Source organism: Eretmochelys imbricata, chromosome 10 (genome assembly GCF_965152235.1).
Source record: "Eretmochelys imbricata isolate rEreImb1 chromosome 10, rEreImb1.hap1, whole genome shotgun sequence".
NCBI lineage: Eukaryota > Metazoa > Chordata > Testudines > Cheloniidae > Eretmochelys > Eretmochelys imbricata.
Genome location: NC_135581.1, coordinates 45,419,458 through 45,447,278, shown reverse-complemented (window position 1 = coordinate 45,447,278; position 27,821 = coordinate 45,419,458). Strand labels below are relative to the sequence as shown.

The window sequence follows — 27,821 nt, the reverse complement described above, 5'->3', positions numbered from 1 at the left end:
AAGCACTTTCTACTATGTGAGTGAGAAAGTTTGTACATTTCTACCAGAATGCCTGTGTTCTGCCACCGACTTGCTCTGTGACTTTAGAAAGGTCACTTGACCCTGTTGCCTCCCCTTTTCTTACCTATGACGGGCATATGACAGACCTGCCTCCTGGGGTGGTGCAGGGCTCTTCTCAAGCTGAGGTGCTTTGAGATTTCTGGTGCTCAGAAGAAAATACACCACAGACAACAGAAAAGAGTCACAGCAGCCTCTGGGTATATTTTTTGCATTTCATATATTATCCAGTTTCACATTCTCATAGGATCAGCAATTCTATAGCAACTTATTCTCAGAAGTCTTAATACAAGCAAGACAGCCATGGTTGTATAGAATACTTAAGCACTTCAATACCAAGCAATAAGATGCTAAAATAAAAAAACAAAAATTGCACAGTTTCTCATTTACTACGCCTGACGGAATCATTGTTACAGAAAAAACTTTTCTTTCAAGCTTTTAACTAAACATTAACTTATCTTACCGGATTACAGTTTCTCTTTAATTGCACACAAAAAACACACAAAAATTCTTTATGATGCATAAATATTTCCTTATTACAGATGGTACAAAAATACTCGTACTTTTTGTTCTGAACTCCCATAAGGATAGCTGATTTGGCAACACTGGAATCTCTCCAATCAGAAGGATGGGGGGGCAGGGGAGGGAAGAAAAAAGTTAGATATTTTACAGCTGTTCTATATAAAGTCTGAGGGGGAAAAAAAGATAACCCTGACTTTAAAAACAAGAGAAGAGACCGGACAAGAAAAGAAACCCAGTGCATTGTACTCTAAACAAACATTTTTCAAATCTTCTGGTCAGACTGGAGAATGCAGGGCTGGGGAGGTGGACAAGTAGGGGTGAGACAAGGATAGTATTTTTGAAAGCCAAGTCTTCACAGAAGCAAGATGAAGAACCTTGCTAGATCAAGAGTTAGGCCAAGACCTGTTGCTACAGTTACACAAATGCTAGAACAAACTTACACACTCACACATACACAAAGTTAAGTGTTTTAAATTCATGCCAGAAAACATGCAAAACTGATTGTCTTTCATTTCCTTCAGCAGAGCTGCATAAAGTTGAGGGCAAGGCAGCCTGGGTATTGCTCTGTACAGCTAGGCCTCATTTGGCACCAGTGTCTTGGTAGGGATGAACCCGTCTGTTACCACCAGGATTGAGTCCCTCCATCTAGGCTTCAGTGGCACAGGAAGGAGAAACTCAGTCTGGGAATCTGTTGGGAGGGGAAGCGGGGGAGAGGACAGGCAGAATGCAGTCCACTGAGCTGGGTGGGTATGGATATATTCACAGTCTAACAGGGAAGCCCACAACTCCATACCAGGAGAAATGTGAGGTTACTGCGGAGTGTCCACAAACCAAAATGGATTTTGATGGATCCATTACTTCATCCCTGGCACATCGTTCCATGGAGAGACAAAGAAGGGAACAAGCCAAGAACAGACACTCTGGAACATAAGAGACAGGGCACACTGAGCATTGCTCTTAATTCATTTACCAGGCCATTGAGATTACCTGCGGGGCAGATATATGTTCACCCTCACCATAGGACACAGCAGGTGACAGGCTGCCTCCTTCCTGCTCAGGTGGTAAAGTTGGGACTCAACGTTTACTACCAGGATCTTCAGTTTTTACACACTTACTCTTCATTCCCTTTAATGATTCTCCATGCCAGCGGCAATCTGAGTGAACAGATCTGACATTCAGACCCTTAATGCAACACACCCAGGCCAACGTTTAGCATTAATTTGGCCAAAGTTTCCTATGCAGTCTTTGGGTCGGAGTCACATCAGCTGCTGGGAACAAGAGGGCCCCAGAACTCACACAGTTAGTAGAGGAAGACAAAAAAGGGGAAATTCTGCTACTCCAGTCCCTGCATCACCTAAGCAGAATGCAGTAGATGACGATGTGTGGGCTATTGAGAATGCTTGCCACTCTCTGCCTGGATGAGAGAGACTTCCCTCCACACCCCCACAATGATATATACAAGTCCCACTCAAGGCAGCACTTCAAGGCCAGGCCAGATTTTCATGCAGCCCAGAGGCCAGGAATGCAAGGACCCAGAACAGATTGCAGCACTGTCCCCACAGCACTGGCCTAGGCCCACTTCCAAGCAGACATACTTACTGAAGAACTAACAAAACTGACGAGACTTCCATCCTTGCTGGGTAGCTTCGGAGGGAGGATACCAGCGCATCTGAAAGAGAAAGCCATTCCGCTACTGTGATAACGTCGCTAACACAGAGACTAGGAATTGCACACCCCTTCGTGCCACAGAGGGGCAGTTCCACCCAGTATGGGGGGGGTGTAGCCTCTAGACCGATACCTGGATGCTATCCCTCAGGAGGGCCTGCTGCTCCAGGCTACCATTGGACTGCATGCTGCTCCACATGCTGAAATCCAGACCCCAGCACCACAAAGGGCTCTTGCACAGTTGAGCTTAAGTAACTGTGAGATAAGAGTCAGGAGACTCCTATTCCCCCTTTATGCTCTTTAGCCGAAGGAAGCCCCTTCCTCCATTTAGGACCTAAGATTTGGCTTTAGGAATGGGGCCAATATGGAGTGCACCCAAGATCTGGAAGTTGTCTGGACGAATTTAGCTGCCCCCTACCAAGAGCACACAGGCTAGCATTGCCAGTATATCAATACAACAGGAGCATAGCTTGGCATTCAGGCTTGTTAGAAGCCATCTCAGGAGGAGCCCACAATAGCCGGCCTGTCAGACCTGCAGCATCATAATCCTTGTCTTAACACACTGATGAATCATTGACCAGAGTACTCGTGTTCACACCACTCAGATTGGAGTCTAAGACCCCAACCATAACAGTCTGTCTCTCTAGGCCTGTATTCCATGAGACCTGGCAATTGTTTACCTGGGGGCTTGGGAAGTGTGGCACTTCTCCAACCCTATTAGAGCGAGGGGGTTCTTTCACACCACACACTTCTCCCAATGGAGCTAGGGAGAAAGACTTCCTGTGAAGGAAGAGGGAGCCACCAGCTGACTACCATGCATGCCTCTGAAAAGATCACCCATGGAGTCACTGTTAAGGGCAAGTACATCTGATAGCAGCAAGACAGACTGTCATGAGGGGACCCACAGGTTGTTACAAGATACACAGGCTAGAGAGTTCAGGGGTAGAAAGCTTCTCAAGTTGGCCTGCTGAGTTCCAGCTGTACAGGAAGTGTCTAACATTGCAACTCATGAGGAAGCTGGGGGGGAGGGGAAGGGGGTTTTCCTATGATTAGATAGAGCTATGACCTCAAGTTAGTCACAAATTCTCACTGACTCAAACTTTCAACTAAGTACTTTGGGTGGAAGGAGGCAGAGTACCAATGCCCAGCAGCCCTGGTTAGCATTAGGGAAGGGATCTTGGGGTATTCAGTGGAAGGAAGTCACAGGCCATAGCCATTCTGTCCCCCAAATAGGGTGTGTATGTGTTGGGGGTGGGGAGAATATACCTACACCACCAGGTCTCATGCCCTGGCATAGGATCTTTAGTGTCCAGACCAACTCAGGACCATAGCCTTACATCTCATCCACAATCCAGCAGCACTGCATCCCCTACGGGGGATGCTGGCAGTGCTGTGTACTACCTTTCAGAGAACATGGCTTCAGCCTCCCTGCCTGGGCCTGGCCAGAGGCAGCTAGCACCTACGTCCCCATCCTCCCCCACACAACTAGCCCTAGCACATGGACTCCCTATCGCTTGCAAATCCCCTCAGCAAGAGGAGTGTCTCCTGACCAGTCAGTGTTGCTCAAGCCACCAGCAAGGGTGCTGGGGGACATCAAGCCATTTGACATTTAAGACTACCCCAGTAGGGTACATCACAGTAATTATACTGGTGATTGGCACATGGAAGCCATAGGTCACCTGCTACTGCATCTCTGCTTCCTGTGAAGTCCCCCTTCTCTATGGCAATGCATGCCCATACATCTGCTTCACAAGGACCTGCAATCCTGCCCCCAGGAGAGAAACCTGAAGGACAAGCCTGACTCCATCAACCTGAGTAAACAGCTGGTACAAGATGGGGACATGCCCAGCTTGGCACAGCTGAGTCACAGGGCCCACTTGTTGCTTTCCCCTTCACTAAGTCGGCCAGACCCAGCACTGCAACCCCACTCCCAGTCACTGGCTCGGTACAGCTGGGAGGCCAGGTGAGGAAGCTTTTGCTGGAGTAAAAAGGAAATGGAAATAAGATGGGTAGAACAGGCATCTGGCCAACTATGGTCATCCAGCCTGCTAGCTGGGGTATTTGACCCAGTGAAGAGGCTGCTGGTGTATGGAGAAGCATTACTAAGACTCAGAGGTGCTTGTGATTGAATTTCACATGTCATAGAGTAAGGAGGGGTGGTCTGGAACAGCCATGACTGCCACTGGTGGATAGCTGCTACTCAGAGGATTGGGAGCATTGGCCAATATCAAGACCTGATATCCCAGAGCTTCTGCCCAGCAGGGGGATGCTCTGTAGCACCAGCCTAGTGGTGTCAGCCCTAGAGAATGGGGGTGTTCCCAGGATCCTGGGAGCAGTCAGAAGTGGGGAGGCATTACCAGGATGCAGCAAATAGGGAATGTTTTTGCTTTCCCTGTGCTTCAAGGGTGACCTGCCCCACTGCCTTGGGCTGGTCATCTCTCAGCCTGTCCTCAGAGAGGCCACATACCTAAGCCAAGTGTACACAGGCCCTAGAGCTGAAGGGCTGTGCAACTGAATGGGGAAGCTCTCAGAAGAAAGTCACTAGATAATCCCAGCTCCACTGGGGCAAATGAGGCAAGAATCCTGGCTGATGAAGAGCCAAGAGACTGCACAGGCCACTACAAAGCTAGAAAGCCTGATTTAGCTCAGGTTAGCAGAAGGTCCCTTACCTTCTGATCCCTCCATTAAAGGGCAGCACCATATCCCTCCATGTTTTAGTTAATGCTCATTCACTTGCTGACAGCTGGCACCGCATAGCCCTGCAAGGTACCAGCCTCACCACTGACCAAGCGTCAGTGCCAAGGAAGAGCTAGAATTCAGTGCACTGGGCCTCTTATCGCATTAGGCTGAGAATGGCAGCAGAGGGACAGAAAGATGACCGTGTCCAGGCTGCTGGCCAATGACACCTTCCCTGTGGGAGAGGCTCTAGGCTGACACCACTAGGAGAAGTTACCTTGGAAGAGTCTGCAATAAAGTTCTGCCTCCAGACAGTCTGAAGAGTGAGTGGGGGGCTCTTGCTTGAAGTTTAGAGCTGCAGCTTGTGAGGGGTTAACAGTTACTCCCAGATAACCCCTTACAGCCAACTGCTTGCAACAGGCGTGCTAGAAAGCAGTGGTTTGTATTAGTCACTAGGCTGGCCAGGCGGGGGGATGCCACAGGAAGTACATCAAGAAAGCTAGTCTATGTTCAATGAAAGCTCTGCAAGCAGAGGCTGTGCACCTCTGGGCACTAGGAGGGTGTTGGCATGCTGGGAGAACGAGGCTGCCTGCAGGTGGATAAAGATAACTGCGGATTTTCCAACCCACGGGCTGGAAAGCCAGCTGCCTCCATCCTGCTGATCCAACTGCACAGGCCTTCCTGGAGGTTGTTCTGAGGGCCCAGGCCTGGTAGTGGTATAGACAATAAACCTGCCCTGTGCTGTGGCCTCTCCACAAAAGGAGCAAGCTGTTCATGGGACAGACTCAGTTCTTCTTAAAGTAGATTCCAAGACAGCCTGAGTCCCATGTGTACAGCAAGTCCTCCTGTGCAGGTAGGACACTGGATTCCTAATGATTAGCTCCTTTCCAACCATCCAGTGGACTGCTGCAGAAAAATGCCATTCAGAGGCTGTGCTGGAAGTGTCCTTGGTGGGAGGGGTTTACAACTGGGCTGGCTGACAGACCCCTGCTTAGATAGGAACTGAGCATATTGCATCTTCTAGCTAGATAGAAAGAAAGCTGGAGGAGTCTTCCACCCTGTGGCTTAGGTGTTCTGGGCACAGTCCTCTTACAGGTGGAGTACCTCCTCCTGATCAGAGAGGCCAAGGGGCTCAGCTGTGTGTCTTTATGCCGTTTCTTTCCTTTGACACTTGTTTGCTGCCTAACTCCCAACCCTACTTGGCAGAAATTGGGTCAGTCAGGAACAGCCTTTCAAGCTTAAAGGTTGGTACAGGCTGGGGCAGGGTGAGCAGACCCAAGCTGCATTTGAGCCCAAGAAGTGCAGTTCAGAACCAAGCCTTTCCAGCATTGGGATCTGGGACTCATTTGGCCTATCAGGGAGATGGGATGTCTGGGGTTTTCTGAGACTGGGCCAAGAATTCCACAGCCTTGTAAGACAGGGCATTCTGCATTGACTGAGCCGTAACACCTACAGCCTTCTTTTAAGAAGAGAAAAATCACTCCCAGGAGATGCAATGGAAGTGGACTTGAGCTACTGCAGGCAGCCACACGGTCCTGGACTGAGTTACATTTTATGGTAGCTAAAACAAGCTGAGATTGTCAGAGCTATAGAATTGCTATGATCACAATGTCTGAGAGTTCAGGGGCTGGACTGACAGCCAGAGACTGGGGTGCTGTGGGTTTACAGGACAGGAACAGCAGAGGCAGAGGGAAAGCCCTGCCCCCAATCTAGCCTAGTGGGATCACTGAGGCTAATGGCTGTTAGTCTCTAGCCCCCTTTGAAACTGATGAGTCCAGTTCAAAGTGGACTTCTTATGCCAGTCACATGCATGGTGCTTCAAACATACAGCAGGACCGGCTCTGCCCCAATGAGTTTGAAATCAAAGCCTCTGTTCCCACCTGTCATTGGCACTCAAGTCACTTCATGTTGCGCCCATTTATTCATTTTAAGGCTAACTGGCATCCACAATATGGCAGCCACTCAGACCTGGCTCCTGGACTACAGGTGAAAGTTACAAAGCCTGAACCCTCCAGTCCCTCCCAGGCTGCAGGAAGCTCACCAGCCCAGGGCATGTAGAAGCCATGTCATGCACTGCTGAGTTGTATAATGGTAGGGTCTCCCCTCTTATCCCCTTCAACCTACCATAGGGTCTTGACTGGATGTGGAGCCCCTCCAGCCAGGGGATCTGGCTTAAGTGACATTGCCAAAGGACAGTGGGGAGTGAGTTTCAGCTAGAAAATAACTGGGTGTCTCTGGCACTGCCCCCATGGTACCAGTGAGAGGACAAAGGCCACAGCAAGTCAGAACTGGAATTAGAACTCCAAGCCTCAGCCCACTAGGGACAGTCTACACCGCACATCAAGCCTGGGCTTGAATCAGGTTTGAGCCCATCCCACCCCTTCAGTCCACACAAAGTGAGATTCACATCCGTAAACACTCAGGACCCTGCTATGGGACAGGCCTGAGTCACAGCAGGACCTGGGCTCTAAGACCCATCATTCTGCACTATGGATGCAGCTCAAGCAGCAGACCTGAGTCAGAAGGCCTGAGCTGTGCAGTATGGATGTGTTGGCACAGCAGAAACACCTAGGTCCAGCAGTTGGAAACCCAGGTGTATCCAAGCCCATGTCCCACAGACCTGGTTTACAATGCAGGATAGATGTAACTTTAGAGACCATAATGCCCATCTGCTTCAGGGGGAGCTGGTTCTGCTGTGGTAAGCCACAAGGGCCTAACTTCCTGGAGCTGTCACCTGGGGCAATTCCCCCTTGTGCTTATCCTCTCCTTCTGAGTAGCCCTCTCCTGGTCCCACTGCCCCAGGAAGAGGAAAGCCCTGTGAGCCACCAGGTATTGAACCTAATTACAGATTCAGATTAGGGCCAATCACCGCTGCTCCTTCCCAGTTACTATGATGGTCACATTTCAAAGTCCTCCTCCCCCAAATGTCCCTCCATACACAGGGGACAGCTAGAGTTCATACAAGTTTCCCATACTCCATGTCCTCTGTCCCTCCCCCACACCATCTGGAATTAGTTTCTTCCATCCTGCCCAGCTGACCAGGAATGGAAAATCCCCATTTACAGAGCGGTGTATTGCTCTTTAACACTGGCAGGCAGCCTCTGCTGCAGAGAGGCTCCAGCCCCAGAGCTGAGCCTCCTTTGCACAGGACCAAGGAGATGGCTCTTGTAAAACCAGGCTGCAGCGACCAAGCACAAAGTATACAAGGCTGCAATCCCTGCCAAGGGGGGGTCCAAAAAAAAATCTAGCCCTTGTTTAGTCTCTAGCAGCTAGTAGGTGTCCTCACTGCAGAAGTAACCTGGGCTCTTACCCAGGTTTCACCCCTAACTCTTCCCAGCATCCACACACGCGTTGCCTGACTTAAAGCACCTCAAAACCACTTAAGTGGGCCCAGCCGGGGGCCACAGTTCAAACCCAGGTTCTGTACAAAGCAGGTGGGTTTCAGCCAGTTAGAAGTGTGGATACAGGCTGTGGTGTGAACAGTCTTCTACTTCTTCCTGCTGGGCTGTCCTTTCCTGCCATTCTACTTACTCCCCTTTCCTGCCCCAGAAGCCATCTTTTCATTTATACATCCACCAGTTCAGGGTTTAAACCCCACATTGCCTGCACAGCACTGGGGACATCTGCCTCCTTGCCTGCTGCCCAGAGGCTCACACCAAGCATCCTGCTGGGCAGGGCAGTCTCTGATGTGGCATCAGCAAGGAGTCATTTGGGGAGTTGTACCCCAAAAAAATCAGCACATGTAAGGAAAGGTCTCCAAGAAGCTGGCAGAAGGCAGCCATTACCCAATGGGATTTCAATGTGGGGGAAAAACTGACTCACTGTGCAGTACAGTTTGACAACTAACAACCTGCCCCTACTCCAAGGGATTTGATCAGGTACTTTGTGCTGCCCTGAGCAGGGCCCCCCCATAGTACTGGATGGGCTTTTGAAACCAACAGTGTTACTACTGGACTGGAAGAGACACCAGCTTTAGCCCGGGGAGCAGTGTATGCTGAGCACCTACTAGCCCCCTCCTGGCCAGGCAAAAAGATGCCACCACTGCCTGCACCTGCCTCCAAGATGGAATTGCTGAAGTCTAGCTCCCCTGTTTGGAGTGGGGAAGGCTGTAGGAACCTCCATGAGGAACACCTCAGGTTGTTTCTTGGGCTGTGGTTAGAACAGAGAGACATACAGCAAGGACGCTCATGCCATCTTCATGTGTAAAGGCCAGACAGACTGACCACTTAGAATCTGGAGGGCTGCAGCCCAGTGGGCAGTCTGAGGCAGACTCCTTTCCTGGAGGGACACTGTCAGTTCCCAGGGAAGCTTACTGAAGCCAGGGAGGTAGAAAATGGTATTACAATTTCTACCATTGTAGGAAATGGAAGTGCAAATGGAGGAGTTGTGACAGCAGATTCAGGGGCCTACAAGTGTATCCAAGCCACTGCTCTGGTCAGATGTACAGCTGAAAGGAGAAAAATTCAGACCACACCTGAGCCAGTGGTGGGAGGCTAGAATGGATAAAGGAATTTCCTGAAGGCAGCAAAGTGATGCTGCAGTCTCAGTCATCTCTAGAGTCACATCAGATCAGGCTCTAGAGAGACTTCAGACACACCAATGCAGAGTCCAGAGGGTGAGCTGCTTACTGGAACAAGGCAAAGAGCCTGCCATGGGACTTAGATGAGTCTACTTCAGGAGGTAGCCCTTCACAACTAGGCATCTGACAAATCCAGCTGGGATTCTCTTGTCTAGAATGTCTTTTGGCACTTGTTCATCCCCCAGTGCTGGCTCAGGTCCTAATGGACTGGATAGGAGAGTGAACGATGGGTTTTTGGATTTGTTTGTTCACACCATGGCCATTGGGAGAGAGGATTCCAACAACAAAAAGCCACACAGGAGCTTTGTGGAGTCTTCCTCTGCAAGCCCACCCAACTCATACTGGGAGAGCTTCAGGACAGGGACCACATATTCCTATGTCTGCACAGGACCTAGTACAATGGGATCTCATCTCAGGTGGAAGCTTTTGCTGCTTCTTTGCCCCAAAAGGGTTTTTGCATGAGATTTAGTGGAGAGCATTTCATGCACCCAGCTCTTCATCTCTTGTCTGAGCACAAAGACCAGTGTTCCTTCAAGCTTGCTTTGCACACCACAGCTACTTGCTACTTCAGAACATCAGCAGGGAGAGTTTTCAGGGTCTTCTCCAAGGGCACAGGGCTGTATCAGCAGAGGTGGTAGAGAATCTGCTACCCAATAGCTCATGAGCCAGCAACCAGCACCTCACTTGCAGCAGCTTCAAGTGCTTCCCCTGCGTTGCAGAGTACAAGGATTTGAGTCCCTCCCCCCTTGTCCTTCTGCTCACAGGGAGGCTTTACTCCTTGGTAGTAGGCAGTGACCCAAGCTGTAGACTTGAAGTGTCAAACATCTGGGAGCTGTAATGTTAACATGTAAAAAGCCAGGAGGCTGAGCTAAGAGGACCCAGTCAGGCCACTGCTCTCCAACCCAGCCAGGCTGGTCCCTGGATTTCTGACCATGGAAATATTAGGAAGTTTGAAGACTTGCTCCAGCCTGCAGGAAGAAATTGGAATGTTTGTGGGAGTTCAGTCACCTGAGCTAACCCAGTCTGCCTGCTCTTTGTGCAGGACTCTTGCCACTCAGCCCCAAGGGCAAACAAACAGTCCCTCAAAAGGAAGACTGGCTTAGGGCAGCCACCTAGGGTCTCCCTACACAGCAGTTAGACACCTGCAGCCTGCCTGTGATGCAGCTCCCAGGATTGGGGTTAAGGAGCTGTAATTGCAGTGTAAACACTCAAGCTCTGAGACCCTCCCACCTCACAGGGTCCTAGAGCCCAAAACATCTACACTGCAGTTAAGCAGCCTGTGAGCTAGAGTCAGCTGACACAGGCCAGCCATGGGTTGAATTGCAGTGTAGAGATACCCTTACACTCCTGTACCTCAGAGAGGTGCTAGTTACTGTCCTTTGCATTGCTTGCCACCTTGCATGGACTAGAGCTAGTTTAGCAATTCTCAAAGGCACCCATTGCAGCCTCTAGGTGACTAAAGTTTGCTAACCAAAAAAAATCCAAGCTCTGTCAGCTTCAGGCCCCTTGTGCCCAGTAATAAGACTGACTTAGCCAGCTAGTCTGGCATCCAGGGCATGGTGCAGAGGGAGGGGGGGTGGACTAGCATGAATTCAGAGCCCCTAGTACGGCTCTGGAAGAGTCTCCTGGAGTCAGACTTGACTTAGCAGCCTCTGCCAGGAATCAGTCTTCAGATTGTGCCTCGACAGAAAAGCTGCAGCCCTGACACTGAGTCCCCGGCACGGCACAGGCAGGAATGTGCTGTCCGGCTGCCAAGAGAGCCGGCCGTTGGCGGTTAGCAGCTGCACTTCCAGCAGGCTCTAGGTCAACATGCCAGCCACCACCCTGCCCTGCAGGCGGAGGTCTTCACAGAGGGAGAGGAGATGGCAGCTGAGCCCAGCTAGAGCCAAAGGGAGCCCTCTGCCACAGAGGAGACTGGGGGAGTGGTTTCAGCTGACACTGCCTCCCTGCCATTGGGGCCAGAGCAATCTAGATTGGAAGTCACGCAGATGTGACCATCCAAGGAAATGACTGCCCCCCACTAGGGTGGTCTAGCCAAGTACTGTCAGCCCTCCCACCACTAAGCAACAGCAGGCACTTGACTGCACCCATCTGCTCCCAGGGTGTTCCAGAGGGCTGGGGTGTAAGTAGCAGCAGCATTTGGCCAGAACGGTCTGGCATTAGAAGTGCAACATGCAGCATGGAGACCGCTTAGCCTGCCACCTGCTATACATGCCCAAGTTTCCTAGCAGCCTTGGTTCTGGGGAGGCAGGAAGGAGCTGGGTGAGGAGAGCTTCTTCCCTACCAAGCCTGCCCTGGAAGGAGCATGTAGGGGCACAGCTTGCTGTTCAGGAGAGGCATTTCAATGAGCATTCAGGCCTCACCGACATAGTGCCTTAAAAGGCATCTATACCCGGGTGGGAGTCAGAATGAGATTCAGCTAGGCCTGAGCAAGCTGGTTGTAGCCAGAGAAGTAGCTGCTTCCCCCCTTTCAATAGATTCTGAAGGCACCTGAGAGTCCCTAGCCTGCATCAGGCAACTAACGAAGCCCGTTTTCAGACAATCCCACTTGGGCACCGAGCTATGGGAACCTGAAGTGCTCTCATCCTACTGGGCAGGTAACAACTGAATGTTATGGACTTGCAAAGGCAGGACATTATGTTGGACTAGATGTTGGCTCCCAGCCAAGTATAGAGCCACCCTGCATTCCCTCCAGAAAGTCAGAAGTCCCCACCTTCTCCAGAGGAGCAAGCTGGACCTCATGTCAAAAGGACAATTGTGCACCAGACCCTCAAAGCCAACACAAGTTCTCCAGCACCAGGCTCTCCTCTGCTGGGAAAGAATCAGATGACATTTAACATCCTAGATGCCCTCCAGACCAGGACTCCCCAACAGTCCTATGGCCCTGGAAGCTGCTCCCCTAAAATACCAATTGCTAGAGGCCACCTCAGTGCTCACTCTACTTGGCCTTTCTGCCAGCCAGCCACACAGTATAGCTGAAGTCACCTGTGCAACACTACAATGGTTCTCATCACTCCTCTCCAGCAGGAGCTGGAGAGCTATTTGACTATCTGCTCCTCTCCAGAGACATCACCCAAACACACTGCAGTCCAGAGACATCACACACTGCAGTCCCCCAGGATCTGTCCTACCTACCCTGCCCCTCCAACCCACTGACATCTACCTGCTGGCAGGTCACCAGGAATGTGAGTGCTGGGACAGTCAGCTGCAGCTTCTCCCTACAGATGCAGCCACCACTGTCAGTTCTGGCACGATGCCAGCCCTCAAGTGAGCAGCCTGCTCCCATTAAGCCTGGACAAGGCAGAAATACCAGCTGGGAGGGAGAAAGCATGTAGCTAGTCACTGACCTCCCCTTCCATCGATGGGCTCTGCCTCCAGTTGCTGGAAAACCTCAGGTTCTGCTGCCTCCTCACCAAGTCTGGAGGGCCAAATGTTGAATGGAGGAATCCCTTTCCCACCTCCCGCTCACTCGGGGGACAGCACCCCTTTGGGGAAGGGAGCTGACCAGCAAGCCATGCATGTGTCACTGGGTAGCTCTGCAGCTGGATGCAGGGGCTGCAGTGTGCCTGCTGCAGCCACCAGCCACCAACAGGCTACACTGCTGGAAGAATACATCCCCTTGTGCGCCGCTCTCCACCTGCATCCAATCCATGTCCATGGGGAATACTTTGGCTCGTTTCTGGTCTCTGCTACATGCAGAGCCTGCCAAGGCAGCTGTGTGCCAGGACAAGGCGGCTAAAAGAAGCCAGGGTAAAGCATGGGGGAGCTGGAGAAGGCTTCAGTCACTGAAGCCAGCTGCTAGAAGCAGGTTGGCTCACCCAGTGTGTCTGCTCTGAGCAAATTGAGGTGCTCCCTTGTGGGAGAGCTGTGCCACCAGGGGCCAGGCACAGGAATGGAAATGCTTATTGAACAAGTTACAGATATTACAAGAGCCCCACACTTCCCCATGCAGAGGGTCCATCCTAGGCAAGATGCTGCAGCAGCGACACTGACCCTGCAACGGTAGGGGCTATAGCAGATCCTTACCTTGCACTTCTAGTGCGAGCCAGACAGCCTGGCCCCTTCCTGAAGGGCCATGTTGGTATGGGGCAAACTGACCTGCCATGCCCACAGAAGTTCCCAAGCCACAGGAAGCAAGGGTCCTGGTCCCCACACTGACTCAGAGTTTGCTCCAGGAGCTGGCAGAGCCTCCTGGCACCTCTTCCTCCCTATTGCAGTTTGGGCCAGGAGAGCCAGAGTGCCCCTGCATGGCACCTCTAACCCCTCTGCTTGAGTGGAGCATCACTGCAGTGACAGATGTTCTTCTGTGAAGACCCCTCTTCAGACCCCATGTTTTCCCCCTGCACTGGGGAGTGCATTGCTGTGCTGCTCTGTGCAGCTCCCCACCACCACATTAGTTAGGGCTCTCTGGAGCTGCCTCCTGGCAACACCAGCAGTCTGCCAAGAGGAGCTGAGCCCCAGGCAGGAGCGGGCTTTGTTTGTGCTAACTGGGGAGGAAAGGTGAAGGTTAGACCTGATGTTGTGGGGCTGGGTCTAGCCTCTTCGGAGAGTCTGGAAGGAAGTGCCTGACAAGTGCTGTTCTCGAACGTGCACAGTAGAGAATTTAGTTGTGTGCTTCCGTCATCACATTGCTCGCCTCCCCCACCATGTGACATGAGTGAGACAAGGGTGTGGCCGGGGAGAGATGAACTCCTTTGACACCAAGTAGCAGGTTTTCCCTGCCATGGTTCAATGAGGTTCCTGCCCCCTTGCCCCTGACAGAGCTAAGTAAACCCTAGCTTGTTGGGGAGAAGTTCAATGTAAGATGGTGCCATGCTGTGGTGCCATGTTGTGCTGCCAAGTTGGAGATGTGGGTTAGAAAGAATGCCTGGCATCTCATTCCCCAGGCTCTGGTGGGTGGGTAGCGTGAGGCCCATGCACTGATCGCCAAGGAGATATGGGCTACAGAGATGGGCAGAAGCTTGCAAATCCCGCTGTGCACCCTGGAGAAGAGATGGTTACCTTACCAGTCTTTCCAGACGTGGGGGCCATCATGCTTAGGAATGAAGCTGTAGGACAGCCACTCCACTAGCGGCAATTAGGCATCACTAGGGTGTCCCATCTCCAGGGACAGCTCTGAGCTTCAGGGCTAGCCTGCGCTGGCATCATGGCTGGCGTTCACTAGGGACATCAAAGGAGGGATTTGAGAGAGGGAGGGAAGGCAGACGGGATCATTTAAGTCAGTGATTGTCCACTGTGGGAGTCCCCGTGGCAGAGGCTTGCAGCATCACACAGTATGCAGTCAAGTATGCCAGCCCACTGTGCTGTGGCCCTCCCAGAGATATTGGTGGTGGGACAGGAAACAGTCAATGAGAAGGTTACTGAAAGCTTCAGTGCTACTAGACACCCTGGACCAGCCTTGTACCACCCCTTGCCATCTGAGTGGGAGACATGTGCACCAATCCCATGGAGCAAGCTTGGCCAGAGCTATTACACTAAGTCACTCCTAGAGTTCTATTCAAGGTGGCAAACAGTACGCACCTCTCCAGCTGCTGCACCACTGGGGATGGGGTCCCTCAGGGATGGGTAAGTGAGCCATGTCACAGGTCTGGCTTTACTTGGGGTAGTTTAACAATTGGTTAGGGGTTCATAGGCCAAGGAGACCCAAAGAGTTACAGGAGTCCCTCCAACAGGCTATGAACCTGCTGATGCCCAGTGTAGGGGGACCAGGTCCTACACCGCAGGGGACCATCCAGGCAGACCAGCATTTTTGCTCACCCCGATTTCCTGGGAAGGAGAAGCTGCAGCAATGAACCTGTGGAACGGTGCATGTGCTTGTATGCTGCATCACAGCAAGGAGGACAGTGCCATCTCTAGCCACCGTAGCCAGTGTGGATGGAGGACTTGGCCAGTGGTCTGTTTTGTTGCATATTGAGAACAGGGTTTGAAGGCCACTTGCTTGGCAAAGATTTTATCCACAATTCAAGAACTAGTCCTCAATCTAATCTCACCCCACCCTGCAGCCCCACCCAGCCAGGCCTCTGCAGCAGAGGGCTCCTGCCTATGGATTAAGTGGCTCAGCGCTGGCAGCAGCTAAGTAATGTTTAACTCCATACATTTTTATTGAGCACCTGTGCGGGAATGCCTCTGAGGACATGCCAGCTAGAGATCACAGCATGGGGAGAAACCTGGTAGTGACTCAGAGCTGCAGGAGAGGATATTTGTCCCAAAGCTACCTTAATGAGAAGACCTGATCAAACCACAGTCCTTGGCAAGACACTCCTCTTCCCTCGCTGCCCCTGGAGTGGGAAAGGCCAGGTGAATGCTGCTGGCATGTGGATGAGCTGTACAGAGTTCTACTGTTTTGAAGTTAACCCATTACTGTTCTGGCTGCATGGGCTGTACTGTAGTTAGTGCCATCTGCCCAGCCACCCAGCACAACATGGCAGCACTGCCTAGGGCAGAACTCCTGCTCGTGGGCTTACCTCTAATGAATACTGCTTCCTGTAGGGCATCTAAGAGGAACTCTAGACAGACCAGCCCTGTTGGAAGTGGAGCAAACCAAAAAGCTTTTAGAGTGACTCTCACGAGCTAGATGGGCAGAGCTGATCTTGTAAAGCAAGTGCATTAATATCCCTCTGCACAGGTGCTGACTGTGGGTGCTATGGGGTTGGAGAACCCATGGGGAAAAATGGTGGGTGCTGAGCACCTACCAGCAGCCCCCCCGCAATCAGCACCTCCCCCTCCCTGCACCTACAATTGGCTGTTTTGCAGCATGCAGGAGGGGGGATGGGAGAGAAGCAAGGATATGGCATGCACAGGGAATGGGTGGAGTGGGGGCAGGGCCTGGGGTTGAGCACCCCCCAGCACAAAAGAAAGTCAGTGCCTGTGCCCCTCTGGCTCAAGTCCTAGGGAAGGGTAGGTGAGGCTTCTGGTCCAGGTAAGCTTCCAACTGGCCTTCCCTTTCAAGGGCATTCTTGAAGCAGCTGCAGTGATTGCATTTTACCCTTCCTCTAGCCATCTCCCAGCAGCCTAAGGCTATATAGAGAGGCATGGTTTGGTGACTAACCTGGATAAAGGAGTCTCATTATGTAGAGCCCTAGTCATTCTAGAGTGCAGTATCCCAAGTCACTACCTGCCTGTTTAGGATGGGCATGTGTACTTCAGATCTCTAACAGCAGTGCAGGGACTCGAGCAACCAAGCGACTGTCAGTCAATGCAAGGGTAGGCCACTGCTCATTCTGGCCCTATGCAGCTTATTGGCCTGCTGAACCTCTCACCTATGTAGCAGAGTGCCAAAATGAGTGGCTGAAGAGAGGCTAAAGAGGCCCGGCTGGGCAGAGATGGTGTTTTTCTAGTTCAGTCTTTGAGGGGTCCTGATGGATGGGATACAGGACACAAGCCTGCATGCGTCAATGCCTTAAGCAGGGATATCAGAACTACATGGCAACAACAAGAGCAACTAACCATGGCCCTTTGTTGCACATCAGCTGAACCCAGACACATTAAGATGCAGCAATATACAGTGGAGGCTCCCAGACAAGGTTAACTATCCATGGTACCTCTATGGCCTCACAGCCCTGTGGCTCCACCCTGGGAGGCAGGGCCAGGCTGTTATCCCCACTTCCAGATGGAAAAGTGAGTGAGCCACAGTGACTTGCTCAGGTCACACAAGGCTGTTTGTGGCAGAGCAGGAATTGACCCCCCTGATCTTCCATGGACCAGGCAGGGCTCTAACCACTGAACCTTCCTTCCTCTGCCTCCCCATGGTGAGGCCATGCTAGGTTTAAGTTAGCACATTGTGGGTCCCAGATTAGAATTAAAAGCTTGTTTAAGCTACAATTGGTTCTTATGCCTCCTCCTGCACAGGGCATCACCACAGGCAGAAGCTGAAGCATCCAAAACCTTAATGTGTTTGGATTGGGTTTTCAGTGCAACTCTCAACAGGTTGGGGGGGGGGGGGGTCAGTCACTGGTCTGGGGACCATTACAACATTCTTGTAGTTTGTCCTTAGGGATTCAAACTCAACTTTAGCTCCATTTTAGTGTGGTGGTCTTGGAATTCCTTGGATTTTAAACAGGACATTGGCAGACACTAACCTTTAGCAAGGAGCCCAAAAATAATACCACCAGCTTTTGGTTATGGAGCTGATGCAACAGCCTTAAGTCGTATTTAAACTTTGAAAGGGCAGATTCGTGGGCATGCCAAAGCAGCCTGCAAGCTCCAGTTGTGAAGCTTTATCAAAGCAGCTGCAGCATGCTTGTAAATCTGGTCCTTGCCAGAGACTGGAGCTAGGACATGGGGCTTGAGGACCAGGCTCCCTATGGGCTCCAAGGCTTCTGCCTCAGTTCCCCTCTAGAGCTGCCCTGGTGCAGCAGAGCCATATGGAGCCTTTCAAGCACTGCTCCCCAAGCTAGCACATGGGCACAGAACATCAGAGATCAGTAACAGGTAAGGTAGGCAGAGTCATCTACCAGTGAAGTGTCCTGACACACGACCAGTCTACCTCATGCCTGCATGCAGTGATCCTGTTTCCAGTAAAGCTACAGAAGGGCAAGAATTGGTTGAGGTTGGAGTGGTCATCGGAGCTGTTGACCTGACCTTGTCTATAGCCTATAGCATAACCAATAATTAACTCCCTAGCTATTACTGAGTTGATTCAAATGCAGCCCATGCACAAAGTTCCCATTAGTTTTAGCGATGAGAAGTTTGAAAAGCACCATTCAGAACAAAGCCAAATCTCTCAGGTACCTAATTTAATTAAACTTGTATTGAGCTGTGTACATGCAGCCAGCTGGCAGTACACCTTCCCTTTCAGGAGCCATGAAGGTGGAACCCCTGTCTCATGTGCACATGGAACTCAGCCTCGGCGACAGAGTTGTGACCGGCCCCTCCATAAGCAGGTTGCACAGCTCACTGATCTGCCAGCCTTTCCTTCCACCGGCCCTGCCGAACAGGATTCTGCTTGGCTCGATGTACTGCCAGCCAGCCAAGTCCCAAGGGCAGGCTTCCCCTGCTGTTGGCAGCCAGGCAGACTGAACCTGCAGTGCCAGAAGTGTCTGGGCTTTCACTGCCTGTGGGGCAGGTGAACTCAAGCTTTCGTCAGGGCCCCCAGCAAGCCTGTTCACTTAGAGCACCAGCACAGGAATGCACTCTCCTGCTCAGTAGGTGGGTCAAGGTGCAGAAGCCAATGGCCCAGCCAATCATACAGAGAGAAGGAACAAATAAGGCTCCAAGTTAATGGTTCTCCAGAAGGTGCAGGAGGGCTTCCCTTGGAGCAGGGCAGCTGGGCAGGACTCACCTGAGCGTGAAGGGCAGCAGCGGCGGCAGCAGCAGCTGGGTATGTGAACGCGGCATGGGGGATGGCAGGGGTTAGCTCTGTGGTGTACAGTGGGTAGGGAGCCCATGCCTCTGGAGATGCCGGAATAAGAGCTGCTCCAGCCAGGTCATCTAGAGGTTTAGAAACAGTGGTGACAGCGTTTGAGATGTGTGCTGAGAGGGAGCAGAGCTGACTGCAGCAGTAAGACTGAGGCTCAGCACTGCTTTGCTTCCAAGAGTCCCTGTCCCCAAGGGGAGATGAGAGATCTAACCAAACTGGGAGTTCCTCTGGAGAGCCACTCCTCTGCCTCCATGCCCTGAATAGCTCCTTGCACCCAGAGCCCTGTGCAGCTCAGCCACCAGTGATCAAGCTTAGGGAAGTTATGGCTTGATGTGCTGATGCCACCTCTCCTGCCCTGGGGGGTAAGGGGTGGGCTAACCCTGACAGCATGGCAGCCTCTATAGCAGAGTGCTCTGAACTATCTACACCTGGTGACCCCTTGTATGTGAATCAGGCTGCCCCAGCAAAGCCCACAGGTGGGCCCTGCTGCAGCTGTGGGTGAAGGACCAAGTTGCTCTCCCCAGTTTCAGTGCCCTCCCAACAGCCAGCAGTGACTGCACATCTGAGGCCAGGCTCCTGCCTGATGTGGGCATTAATGGCCACCTAGACAGCAACAAGGGAAGCAGCTGCAGTGCCCACTCCTGCTTCACTGTAGAGCCCCTCCTTTCCCAATGCGGCCCCAGTGGCTACTCACAGGGGTCCCGTGCGATGAAGTGTGCGCCCAGGGCAGGGTGGATGTTGGTGGGGTTCGGTGTGGCCATCAGCTTGCTTTTTGCCATCTTGGTGTTGGCTTTGGCAAACTCCAACCGCAAGGTCTGGGGGTTCTCTGGGTCGAAGCGGATGCCCTGCAGGAGGGGGAGCACAGAGTCTTGCACTGAAGCCAATTCCATTCCCCAGGTGGGTTCAGATGAGAGGTGACTAGTCACCTCTCCCCAGCCAGGGACCAGAGCCCAACCTGTGACTACAACCAGTTATGCAGAGTGAGGTGAGGCCAGGGAACACTAGACCAGAAATGGACTGCTTGACTCTCCAACTTTCTGTGCACTAGGGAATTTTTCCATCTGGTGTTGGTCCTGTCCATATGTGCACACTTCCAAGCCCCACACAGCACTATCTTTCAGAGAGTGGGTGAGCTTTGCTCAGAGCAAATCTGACAGAGCTGGAGATTGGAGAGCCCTGTCCACACTGGCATTTCCTCCTGTTGGCAGTGGGTGTGGCTAGACTCCTGGTAAACCTGGGTGGGGATGCACTAGTGTGGAAAAGGCTGCAAACTTCTTGCACTAAAGACAGGAGTGTGAGCCTGAGCAAGCCACAGGCAGCAGCTGCTCAGCTCAAGTAGGGGGAGGCAAGATGTGCTCCCCAACATGCAATAGCCTGGCTTGTCACCTTAGCAAGGTTTTTATTAGATGGCTTAGGGGCAGGATGCTAAGTAATGGGTGGGGGCACACATGGCTGGACAGGTGTGCACTTCATCACATCCCAGCAAGGATAATGCTCAGTGTATTGAGCCAGCAAGCGCATTAGTCCCTGGCAGACACCTGATGCCATGGTGATGGAAATGAAGCCATAAAAAAAATCCCCACAGATCTACAGGGCCCATTGTAAGCCAGGTGCTGGGGGAATTCAGAAGTTCTATCCATGAGGCTTTCTGCTGAACTGACTTGTCACCCTCCCTGCCTGATGGCATGTAGCCATTTAGCACTATCAGTAAGGCAGCCCTCCTCTGGCAGGGCCACGACATGGGTGTAGCAAACTGCTACCCAGCAATGGGGAACCTGGGGTCTGTAGTCCTCACATCTTCATTTGCAAATTAGGGCATGAAAGGTATCACCAAGCTCAGCCTACAGGCTCCTACATTTGTAATAAATATTTGTTAATGGGCTCTTCAGTCTAGCCACCAAAGATATGAGACCCAATGACTAGATGTTGAAGCAAGATGAATTCAGACCAGAAATAAGGTGTACACTTCTGATGGTTAATTACTTTCACTAGAACTTCAAGGATTGCAGCAGCTTCTCCAGAGAAGATTGGCTGTTTTTCTAGCTTTAAAGGGAATTATGGGGAATCTGACCATTGCTATAGAGGTCCAATGAGAGGATCACAGAGACTTCTTCTGGCCCTGGAATCCATGAACTGAAGACTCACCCTCTGCTTGTTTGACTGTCCCACAACCAAGGGGAGCCAGAACTCACCCAAGTTTTATGCCACCCCCACCCTACACTGCAGTCTTACAAGCTGGTTTTGCAGTTAGTGTCTCATTTCAGACATGGTTACGAATAAAGCAGGCTGTTGTGATCATGCAGTGAAAACCCTTCACCTCAGACCTAGAGACCCAGACATGGGAGGCCTTTAGTCTTCAGTAGAAAGGTGTGATGGGGAAGGGAGAGGACAAGCTGGCAGTGAATAGAAGGAAGCTTCCAGTATTTGCTTTGCCCAGCTCACAATATAATGCCAGAGGTGTTACCTAGCTGTGGAGGAGTTCTGAACAGATGAAGTGCATTGCATTGGCTATCGCTGGTTTCTAGACCAGGCTGAAGACCTAGTGCAGGTACTGATCCTTGCCCTCCAATGCTTTAGGGTATAGCTGACGGGTGGGGAATCCTTCACATGCTGCTGACAAGCCAAGCATCCATTTACCTTGCTGCCTGGTTAGAAGTGGCACTAAGCATCAGCTGCTAGAGGTGGGGGTTACAGATCTCCAAAGGAACACTGGGGCTGGTTAGCCACATGAGGCCCCAGCTGGAGACATGGATGGGTACTTACATTTAAGGCATTCTTTGCTGCTTCAGCACCAGCTCGGCTATCAAAGGTAACGAAACCAACTGGCTGGAGGAGACAACAGGTTAGGTCCAAGCACCTCCTCCCATGCTAGTCCTCCCCAAGCTGCCAGCCCCAGCCAGACCAGAATCCTGCAGCATTCAGAGAGTGGCAAGAGGCCAGTGTGGCTGCTCTAACCCATATCTTAGAGGCATCTGTGCAGAGGCAGAAAATTCAGAGAGAAGCCCAAGATTCATACCATGCTTCCATTCCCCACCCTCTAATGTGCTTCTTCTGGCCTGGGCCCAGGGCTGCTCTGTTAGCACCATGGGAATTTGCCGATGGATCATTAGGCCAGTCAGTGCCAGACACCACAGGGCTTTTGGTCAAGAGCACTGAGATCCACTCACCCCCAGCTCTGGCCTTGGAGTAGTGTCTGAATTGCAGTTCCAACTGGTGTTCAAGCTTGTCTGGGTTTGGGGGACAGTTTTGTCAGGGCAGACAAGGGCAGGGCAGTCACTGGGTTAAGGGTCAGATCCCAGCCCCTCTCTCACTTGGTCATTTCACATCTTCAGAGAGCTGCATGGACATGGGGCAGCAAACTGCCCTACCTCTGCAAGAGCAGCACACGCTTAAGCCTCAGGGGTGGGAGGGGATACCCCATATAGCCTTTGTGAAGGGGCACCACCACTTCCATGCAGCCAGCCAGCTCAGGTCATGGATTAAGCTTTCATCCCCTGCTTCCCCCAACTGTGGAGTCCAGGGAGCTCTGTAGGAAGGTGTGACACCTCCCAGTACTTAGGGCAGAAGGGCCCCAGTTATCCATAGGGATTTACACTAAGAGGCTCGGAGTTGGCAGCTTCACAGCTCTGCCTCCTGTTACTAGGCTTTCCTGCTAGCACTTGCCTCCCAAGCAGGTGACTGGGGTTGTTCTGTGGCTACCCCTCCCCAGCATTATTGGAGGGGGGCTGCACTGGACTGCATGCCAGCTTTGTTCACACAGAAGCACAGCTTTCAGTAAGAGGACAGCAGGGACATGTCAGCTTGGGGTGACAGCTCCCACATCTGAGGCAGAGGCAATGCAGCACCCGCTGAGCTGGTCCCATAAGCTCACAGGTCTGTGCCCTGCCTAGGCTGGGCAACCCTCATCCAAAGAATCTCTCCACAGCTTTAGACTGCCTCTAGCCCACCACTGTTCAAAGCCTGCATCATCAAAATGGCCTCTGGTCTAGTCTGCCTGTAAGATGCTTGCTGCCTCGTTGCGCTCAGCTGGATGAGAAGTGGAACAGACCAGGTGGGCTCAGTGTTTTACTCCCCAGGGTGGAGTCACTGGTGGTCCCACTCCAAGGCTTACTGCTGCCCAGCCATGCAGCAAAGATGGCTGGAAAGGCATTTGGGAAAGCTGTATCATGGGCTGGGGGACAGGGTCTGGATGCAGGTGTGAGCAGGAACTGAGGAGAGCACCCAGGCTACCAGAGGATGGCAGTTCACCCTGCAGGGACTGTGGGATCCTCCCTGAGCCCCATCCTGGGAACCTAATCCCTGCTCTCAGAACAACAGAAGCCATGGAACTAGTGCTGGGGGGGAGGGGAGAAGAGATGGAATAAAGAGTTACCTGTTTTGATGTTAGTTTGATCAGTGACCCTTCATAGCCCTGGAGAGAGAGAAACCAGAAAGTTATGACTCCTTAAAGGCAAGACAACCAGTGAGGCATCATGACAACACAACTGACTTCAGGAATCCCCCACCAGCCCCAGCTAGTTTCTGAAGCATAACTCTGGATGATCCAGCTGTGTTTGAGCTAGGTTAGCCTCTCCTCCCAAGCAAGGGCAGCCTGGTCCCCCTTCTCCCCTCCCACCCTGCTGAACTTGGCAGGCACCACAAGTGCTAGGCTCCCACCTGTGCCTGCTGGACAGCCTGTGAAGAGTTACTTAGTAGCAAAAGCAGCTTCCCCAGGGCTGCTCACAGCAGAATTTAGGTCTTTAGGAAGATGCACAGAGGAGGCATCTGAAGTTCATTTTGATTCAGAGTCTGTTCAGGAAGCTAGATGCCAGCATGGCTAGGGGGCTGGAGCATGTTAACCCCAGCGGATGCTACTGCCAGCTGATGAACAAGAGATTACTGAATGGGGGGCAGGGGGGAGAAGGATGGGATACTGGAGTGGGTATCCTGGTCCCAGTCAGCTATTGTTTCTGGTCCCCATGCATCCAGAGCAGCAGCACTGCCTAGACCTGTGGTTTTCAACCTTTTCTCATTAGCGGAGTTCTAAAACATTTTGGACTGGAAGTGCAGACCCTTTGGAAATCTTAGGCACTCTGCACACCCCCAGGAGTCCAGACACCATAGGCTTTGCCACTGGCCTGGACTATACAGACTGCAGACCAGGGCACCAGCATCAGTTTAGTTTCAGCCCATAGTCTGGGTTTACAGCTTCCTGGACCAGACACACACCCCTACACCCGGATTTGCCCAGGAAGGATGGTTTGTTGTGCCACCAGTGGTCAGGTTTGTGCAGTGCTGTGCACAGGGCCATTAGCACTAGAGGCAGTGCCCCAAGCAAGCCTGGACACCTCTGCAGAAGTCTATGGCAGAATTGCTTGTGCCCCAACCCCATGGCCTAGGGCAAGGCCCAGCAGGTTCTCATCCAGACAGGACCTGCAGGGTTTGGAAAGAGGAGTCTGCCATAGCAGGGAAGGGTGGTACAGCCCCCCACTCCCATGAACAGGCCTGTTCTCCAGGTACACTGGAGGGGGAAGTTGTCATGGTAGTGGTTCAGCATCTCTACCCAGCTTAGCTACTCCCCAGCCCCTCTGTGATGACCCAGCAAAGAGTTCAGCTGTCACAGGGAATCTGACTCACACCTGGGTCAGACATTTCACCCGCTGCACATTAGCGACAGGGGGGAGCTCTTCACCTCCCATGTTGCTCTGGCTGCTGTTTGCTGCTCTAAGGGGACATCCTTCTCCCTAGGGCTCTCCAGTGCAGTGGGGAGTGAGCAAGCAGCACCTGCTGTGGCTTTTAGTACATTGGTGTGAGCTCCTGTGAGAGGGAGAAGCCACCAGAGGGCCCCAAGGGGCACCTTCTGGGTTAACAGTGGGGTATGGTGAGTGCCAAACTCCCATCAACCCTGGGCTCAGGACAGTGAGGGATTGATGGCCTGCAGTGCCTGGGGCAGAGGGGATGGCCTCTACTCCCCAGTAGAGGCTTCTGTCACTGCCACCAGCATTAGATGCCTCACTATTGTGACTGAGCAGGTTACTCTGAAGGGCTCCCCCCTGACCCACACTGAGCAGCAGCCCAGGTCCCTTCACTCTTCCCAATAGACTTTCAGACCCAGTAACATCATCTCCCCCCTGCCCCCAAAGAAACTCCCTCAAACAGATGGCAGCTGAGGCAGGCCAGCTGGAGGACCAACCAGCATGTTGCTAGTGGGGCAGCCCATTTTAGGTTGGTTTTGCACCTACTCACCTTGAACGGTCGGAAGAGCAAGTAGAGCTCTCTGGGTTTGATGTCCACAGGAAGGCCACTGACAAAGAGTGTCCGTACCTAGAAGAGAGGGGCCCACATTGAGTGCTGGCAGGCAGAGGCTGGAGTGCTAGATACCAGATGCATTTCAGAGACATGGCCTCAATACATCACCCTTCGCATTCTAGGCCTTTCCCTGGGGGATGGGGAAGAAGAGTGTGATGAAGTGGGACTGTTCTTAATGTTCCTCTGAATAGTGTGGGAGTGCCTCAGTTTCCCTTAGGCAGTTCTTAAGTATCTAGGTGGCAGGATAAGGGTGTATGATCATTGCAGAGCCCTAGAGGGCAGGTGTGTGCAGCATCATGCCTATGGCACCACATTCATGGGGGAAAATGTTGCTTTAGCACTCAAGCTTCCTAGATTTGGAAGGAGGGGTGGGAAGGAGTGTGTAGCTAGAGAGGTCATTCAAACTGCTGGCTCACTTTCAGAGGCACTGCAAATCCTCCTTCATGATGGGGTGGGCCCATCAGAGCTGTACATTGAGCCAGCATCTCATGGGGGTGCAAGTTACAGAACCATGTAAAATTGCTGTTCACACCCAAAAGAGAGCTGTGTGCTCCTTTATGGCTCTACTAGGCCCAGACCCTGTGCCTCAACATGACCTGGACACTAGAGCAGGGCCTGAGACATTGCTCAGAAATACATGAGCATGGATTAAGGTCTACTGGCTAGGAAATTTGATAAGCTGTGTTGCCTCAAAGATCTTGCTGGGTGCACGAGCACACAATGGGATTGACATACTGCAGCTTTCCACTAGTCAAGAGGCCATCTTTGCCCATCATCTTGGCATGAGTACACAGCCCCAGAACATCCTGCTGGGCCACAGAAGTTCTACCTGCTCCGTCCCTATCACCAGGGCAGGAAGGATCTAGCCACACTGGTCTCAGGTCTCTTGAGCAGAGTGTAGGGTAATATCTAGTCCCAAGTGCTCATTGGGCTACAGAACAAGAAGTGACCCTTGTAAAGGCCAGGCTGATCAAAGACCTGCTGCTGAACCTTTCCAGCAGCCTCTCTCAACAAGAGTCCAGTCATTCATCAAGAAGTTTCCTTCCTCACTTTTGTCTTCCTCTTGGTACCATCTCAAGTACATCTCCATTCTTGCTATTTACATACAGGTGTGTTAACTTTGTTCTCCAGAGGAGTGCTCTATGCTACCCACATCTCCCACCCCAGTCAGTCTCAAAGCAGCTATGGCTATTGATTTTAGACTTCTCCAGAGGGCTTGTTTCCCTCCAATGCTCTGAGAAACCTACTGAACTCCCTGCAAAGTGAGGGGGCCCAGAACTAGGCCTCTGGGTACAGACTTCAAAGTAAAATGACAGCAAGACAACCAATGGAGACTGTTCATTGTCACCACTGGGGTTTTCAGTGTCACACCACATGCAGAGTCCACTGATGGAGTGAGTTGATGGCATCAGAGTGACATTTCATCTCTGGCTCAACCCTGCAAATCCATAAGCCTTGGGGCAACCCAGAGGACAATACCAGGCAGGCTCAGGGCACACCCCTTCATGCCTCAATGGACAGCTTAGAGCACTGTGTTCCTCCCAGCAATGTACCTGAAGAGCATACAATGCCACTTTTGAATGTGGTAAGCAACTGGAGGAAGCCCAGATCTCAGCAAGGTTGGCTTGACTGACTCTTGCACATTTTATGCTCAGGTTTTGGCACAAACAGTGCCTATGGAATACCTTTAACATACCCAGATCTGCCTGTAAGAGGATCCAGACTCCTGACCTGTATAGTGATGCAGGCAGTCCACAGATCTGCTAGATTCTGCACTGTGACAAAGTTTGTGATGTTTTCTACATCCATAGGCATGACGTGGACATCATGCAGGAGGCAGTAAGACCCGGCTGTCAAAGGACATTGTTTGCTGACAAGTTCATCAACCAAGGCTGCAAGCAGAGTGGAAACTGTAGCACTCTCCATGGTGCTCAACCCTACCTGCACCAAGGTTCTGGACCTTGGTCTTCTGTCCAGCATCTTGAGACCTTGAAGAGTCACAGAATCTTAGAAATGTAGGGCTGGAAGGGACCTCAAGAAGTCATCAAGTCCAGCCCTGTATTGTGGCAGGGCCAAGGAAGCCTAGATCTCTGGCAGGTGTTTGGAAGCTCTTAAAAAGAAGCTGGACAATAAGGGGGACTCTACAACCTCCTACCTGGAGGCCTGTTTGAGTTTAACCTCCCTTTGCTGCAGATTAAGCCCATTACTTCAATTGTCCTCCCATCATAGGACATGGAGAACAAGATCACCCTTCTCTTTATAAGAGCCCTTGAAGTATTAGAAGGCTTATCAGGTCACACCTCAGTCTTCTCCAGACTGGAAATAGAGTTCCCCACTTCCAATCTTTCCTCATAGGTCAGGTTTTCTAAACCTTTTATCATTTTTGTTGCTTTCTTTCTTGACTCTCTCCACATCCTTCCTAGAGTGGTGCCCAGAATTGGCCAGTACTCCACTTGGGGAATCACTCATGTCAAGCAGACCAGGACAATTACCTTCTGTGTCTTGTACACAAAAAACAGTCCTGTTAGTACAACCTAGAACATTAGCCTTTTGTCAATGTGATGCAGCTGCAAAATCAGTTTATGGTCCACTAATTCCCAGCTCCTTCTCAGCACTTCTACCCCCAGCCAGTTATTCCCCAAGTTTATAGTTTTACATTTGATTTTTCCTTTCTAA

The 27,821-nt window shown here is 51.8% G+C and overlaps 1 protein-coding gene across 3 annotated transcripts in view; it reads right to left on the bottom strand.

Moving 5' to 3' along the window:
• Positions 1-258: 258 nt before the first annotated feature.
• The window catches only part of RBPMS2 (RNA binding protein, mRNA processing factor 2), a 48,865-nt gene continuing 21,302 nt past the window's right edge, over positions 259-27,821 (bottom strand). The window contains exons 2-8 of one of the 3 annotated variants that reach the window (XM_077828912.1): positions 25,083-25,160; positions 23,230-23,268; positions 21,621-21,683; positions 19,552-19,702; positions 18,780-18,928; positions 2,179-2,248; positions 259-1,499 (exon numbers count right to left, since the gene is read on the bottom strand). In XM_077828912.1, coding sequence (XP_077685038.1) covers positions 2,186-2,248; positions 18,780-18,928; positions 19,552-19,702; positions 21,621-21,683; positions 23,230-23,268; positions 25,083-25,160 — 543 coding nt within the window. In that variant the 3' untranslated portion in view covers positions 259-1,499; positions 2,179-2,185. The other 2 variants (XM_077828913.1, XM_077828914.1) reach the window with 2 other exon arrangements.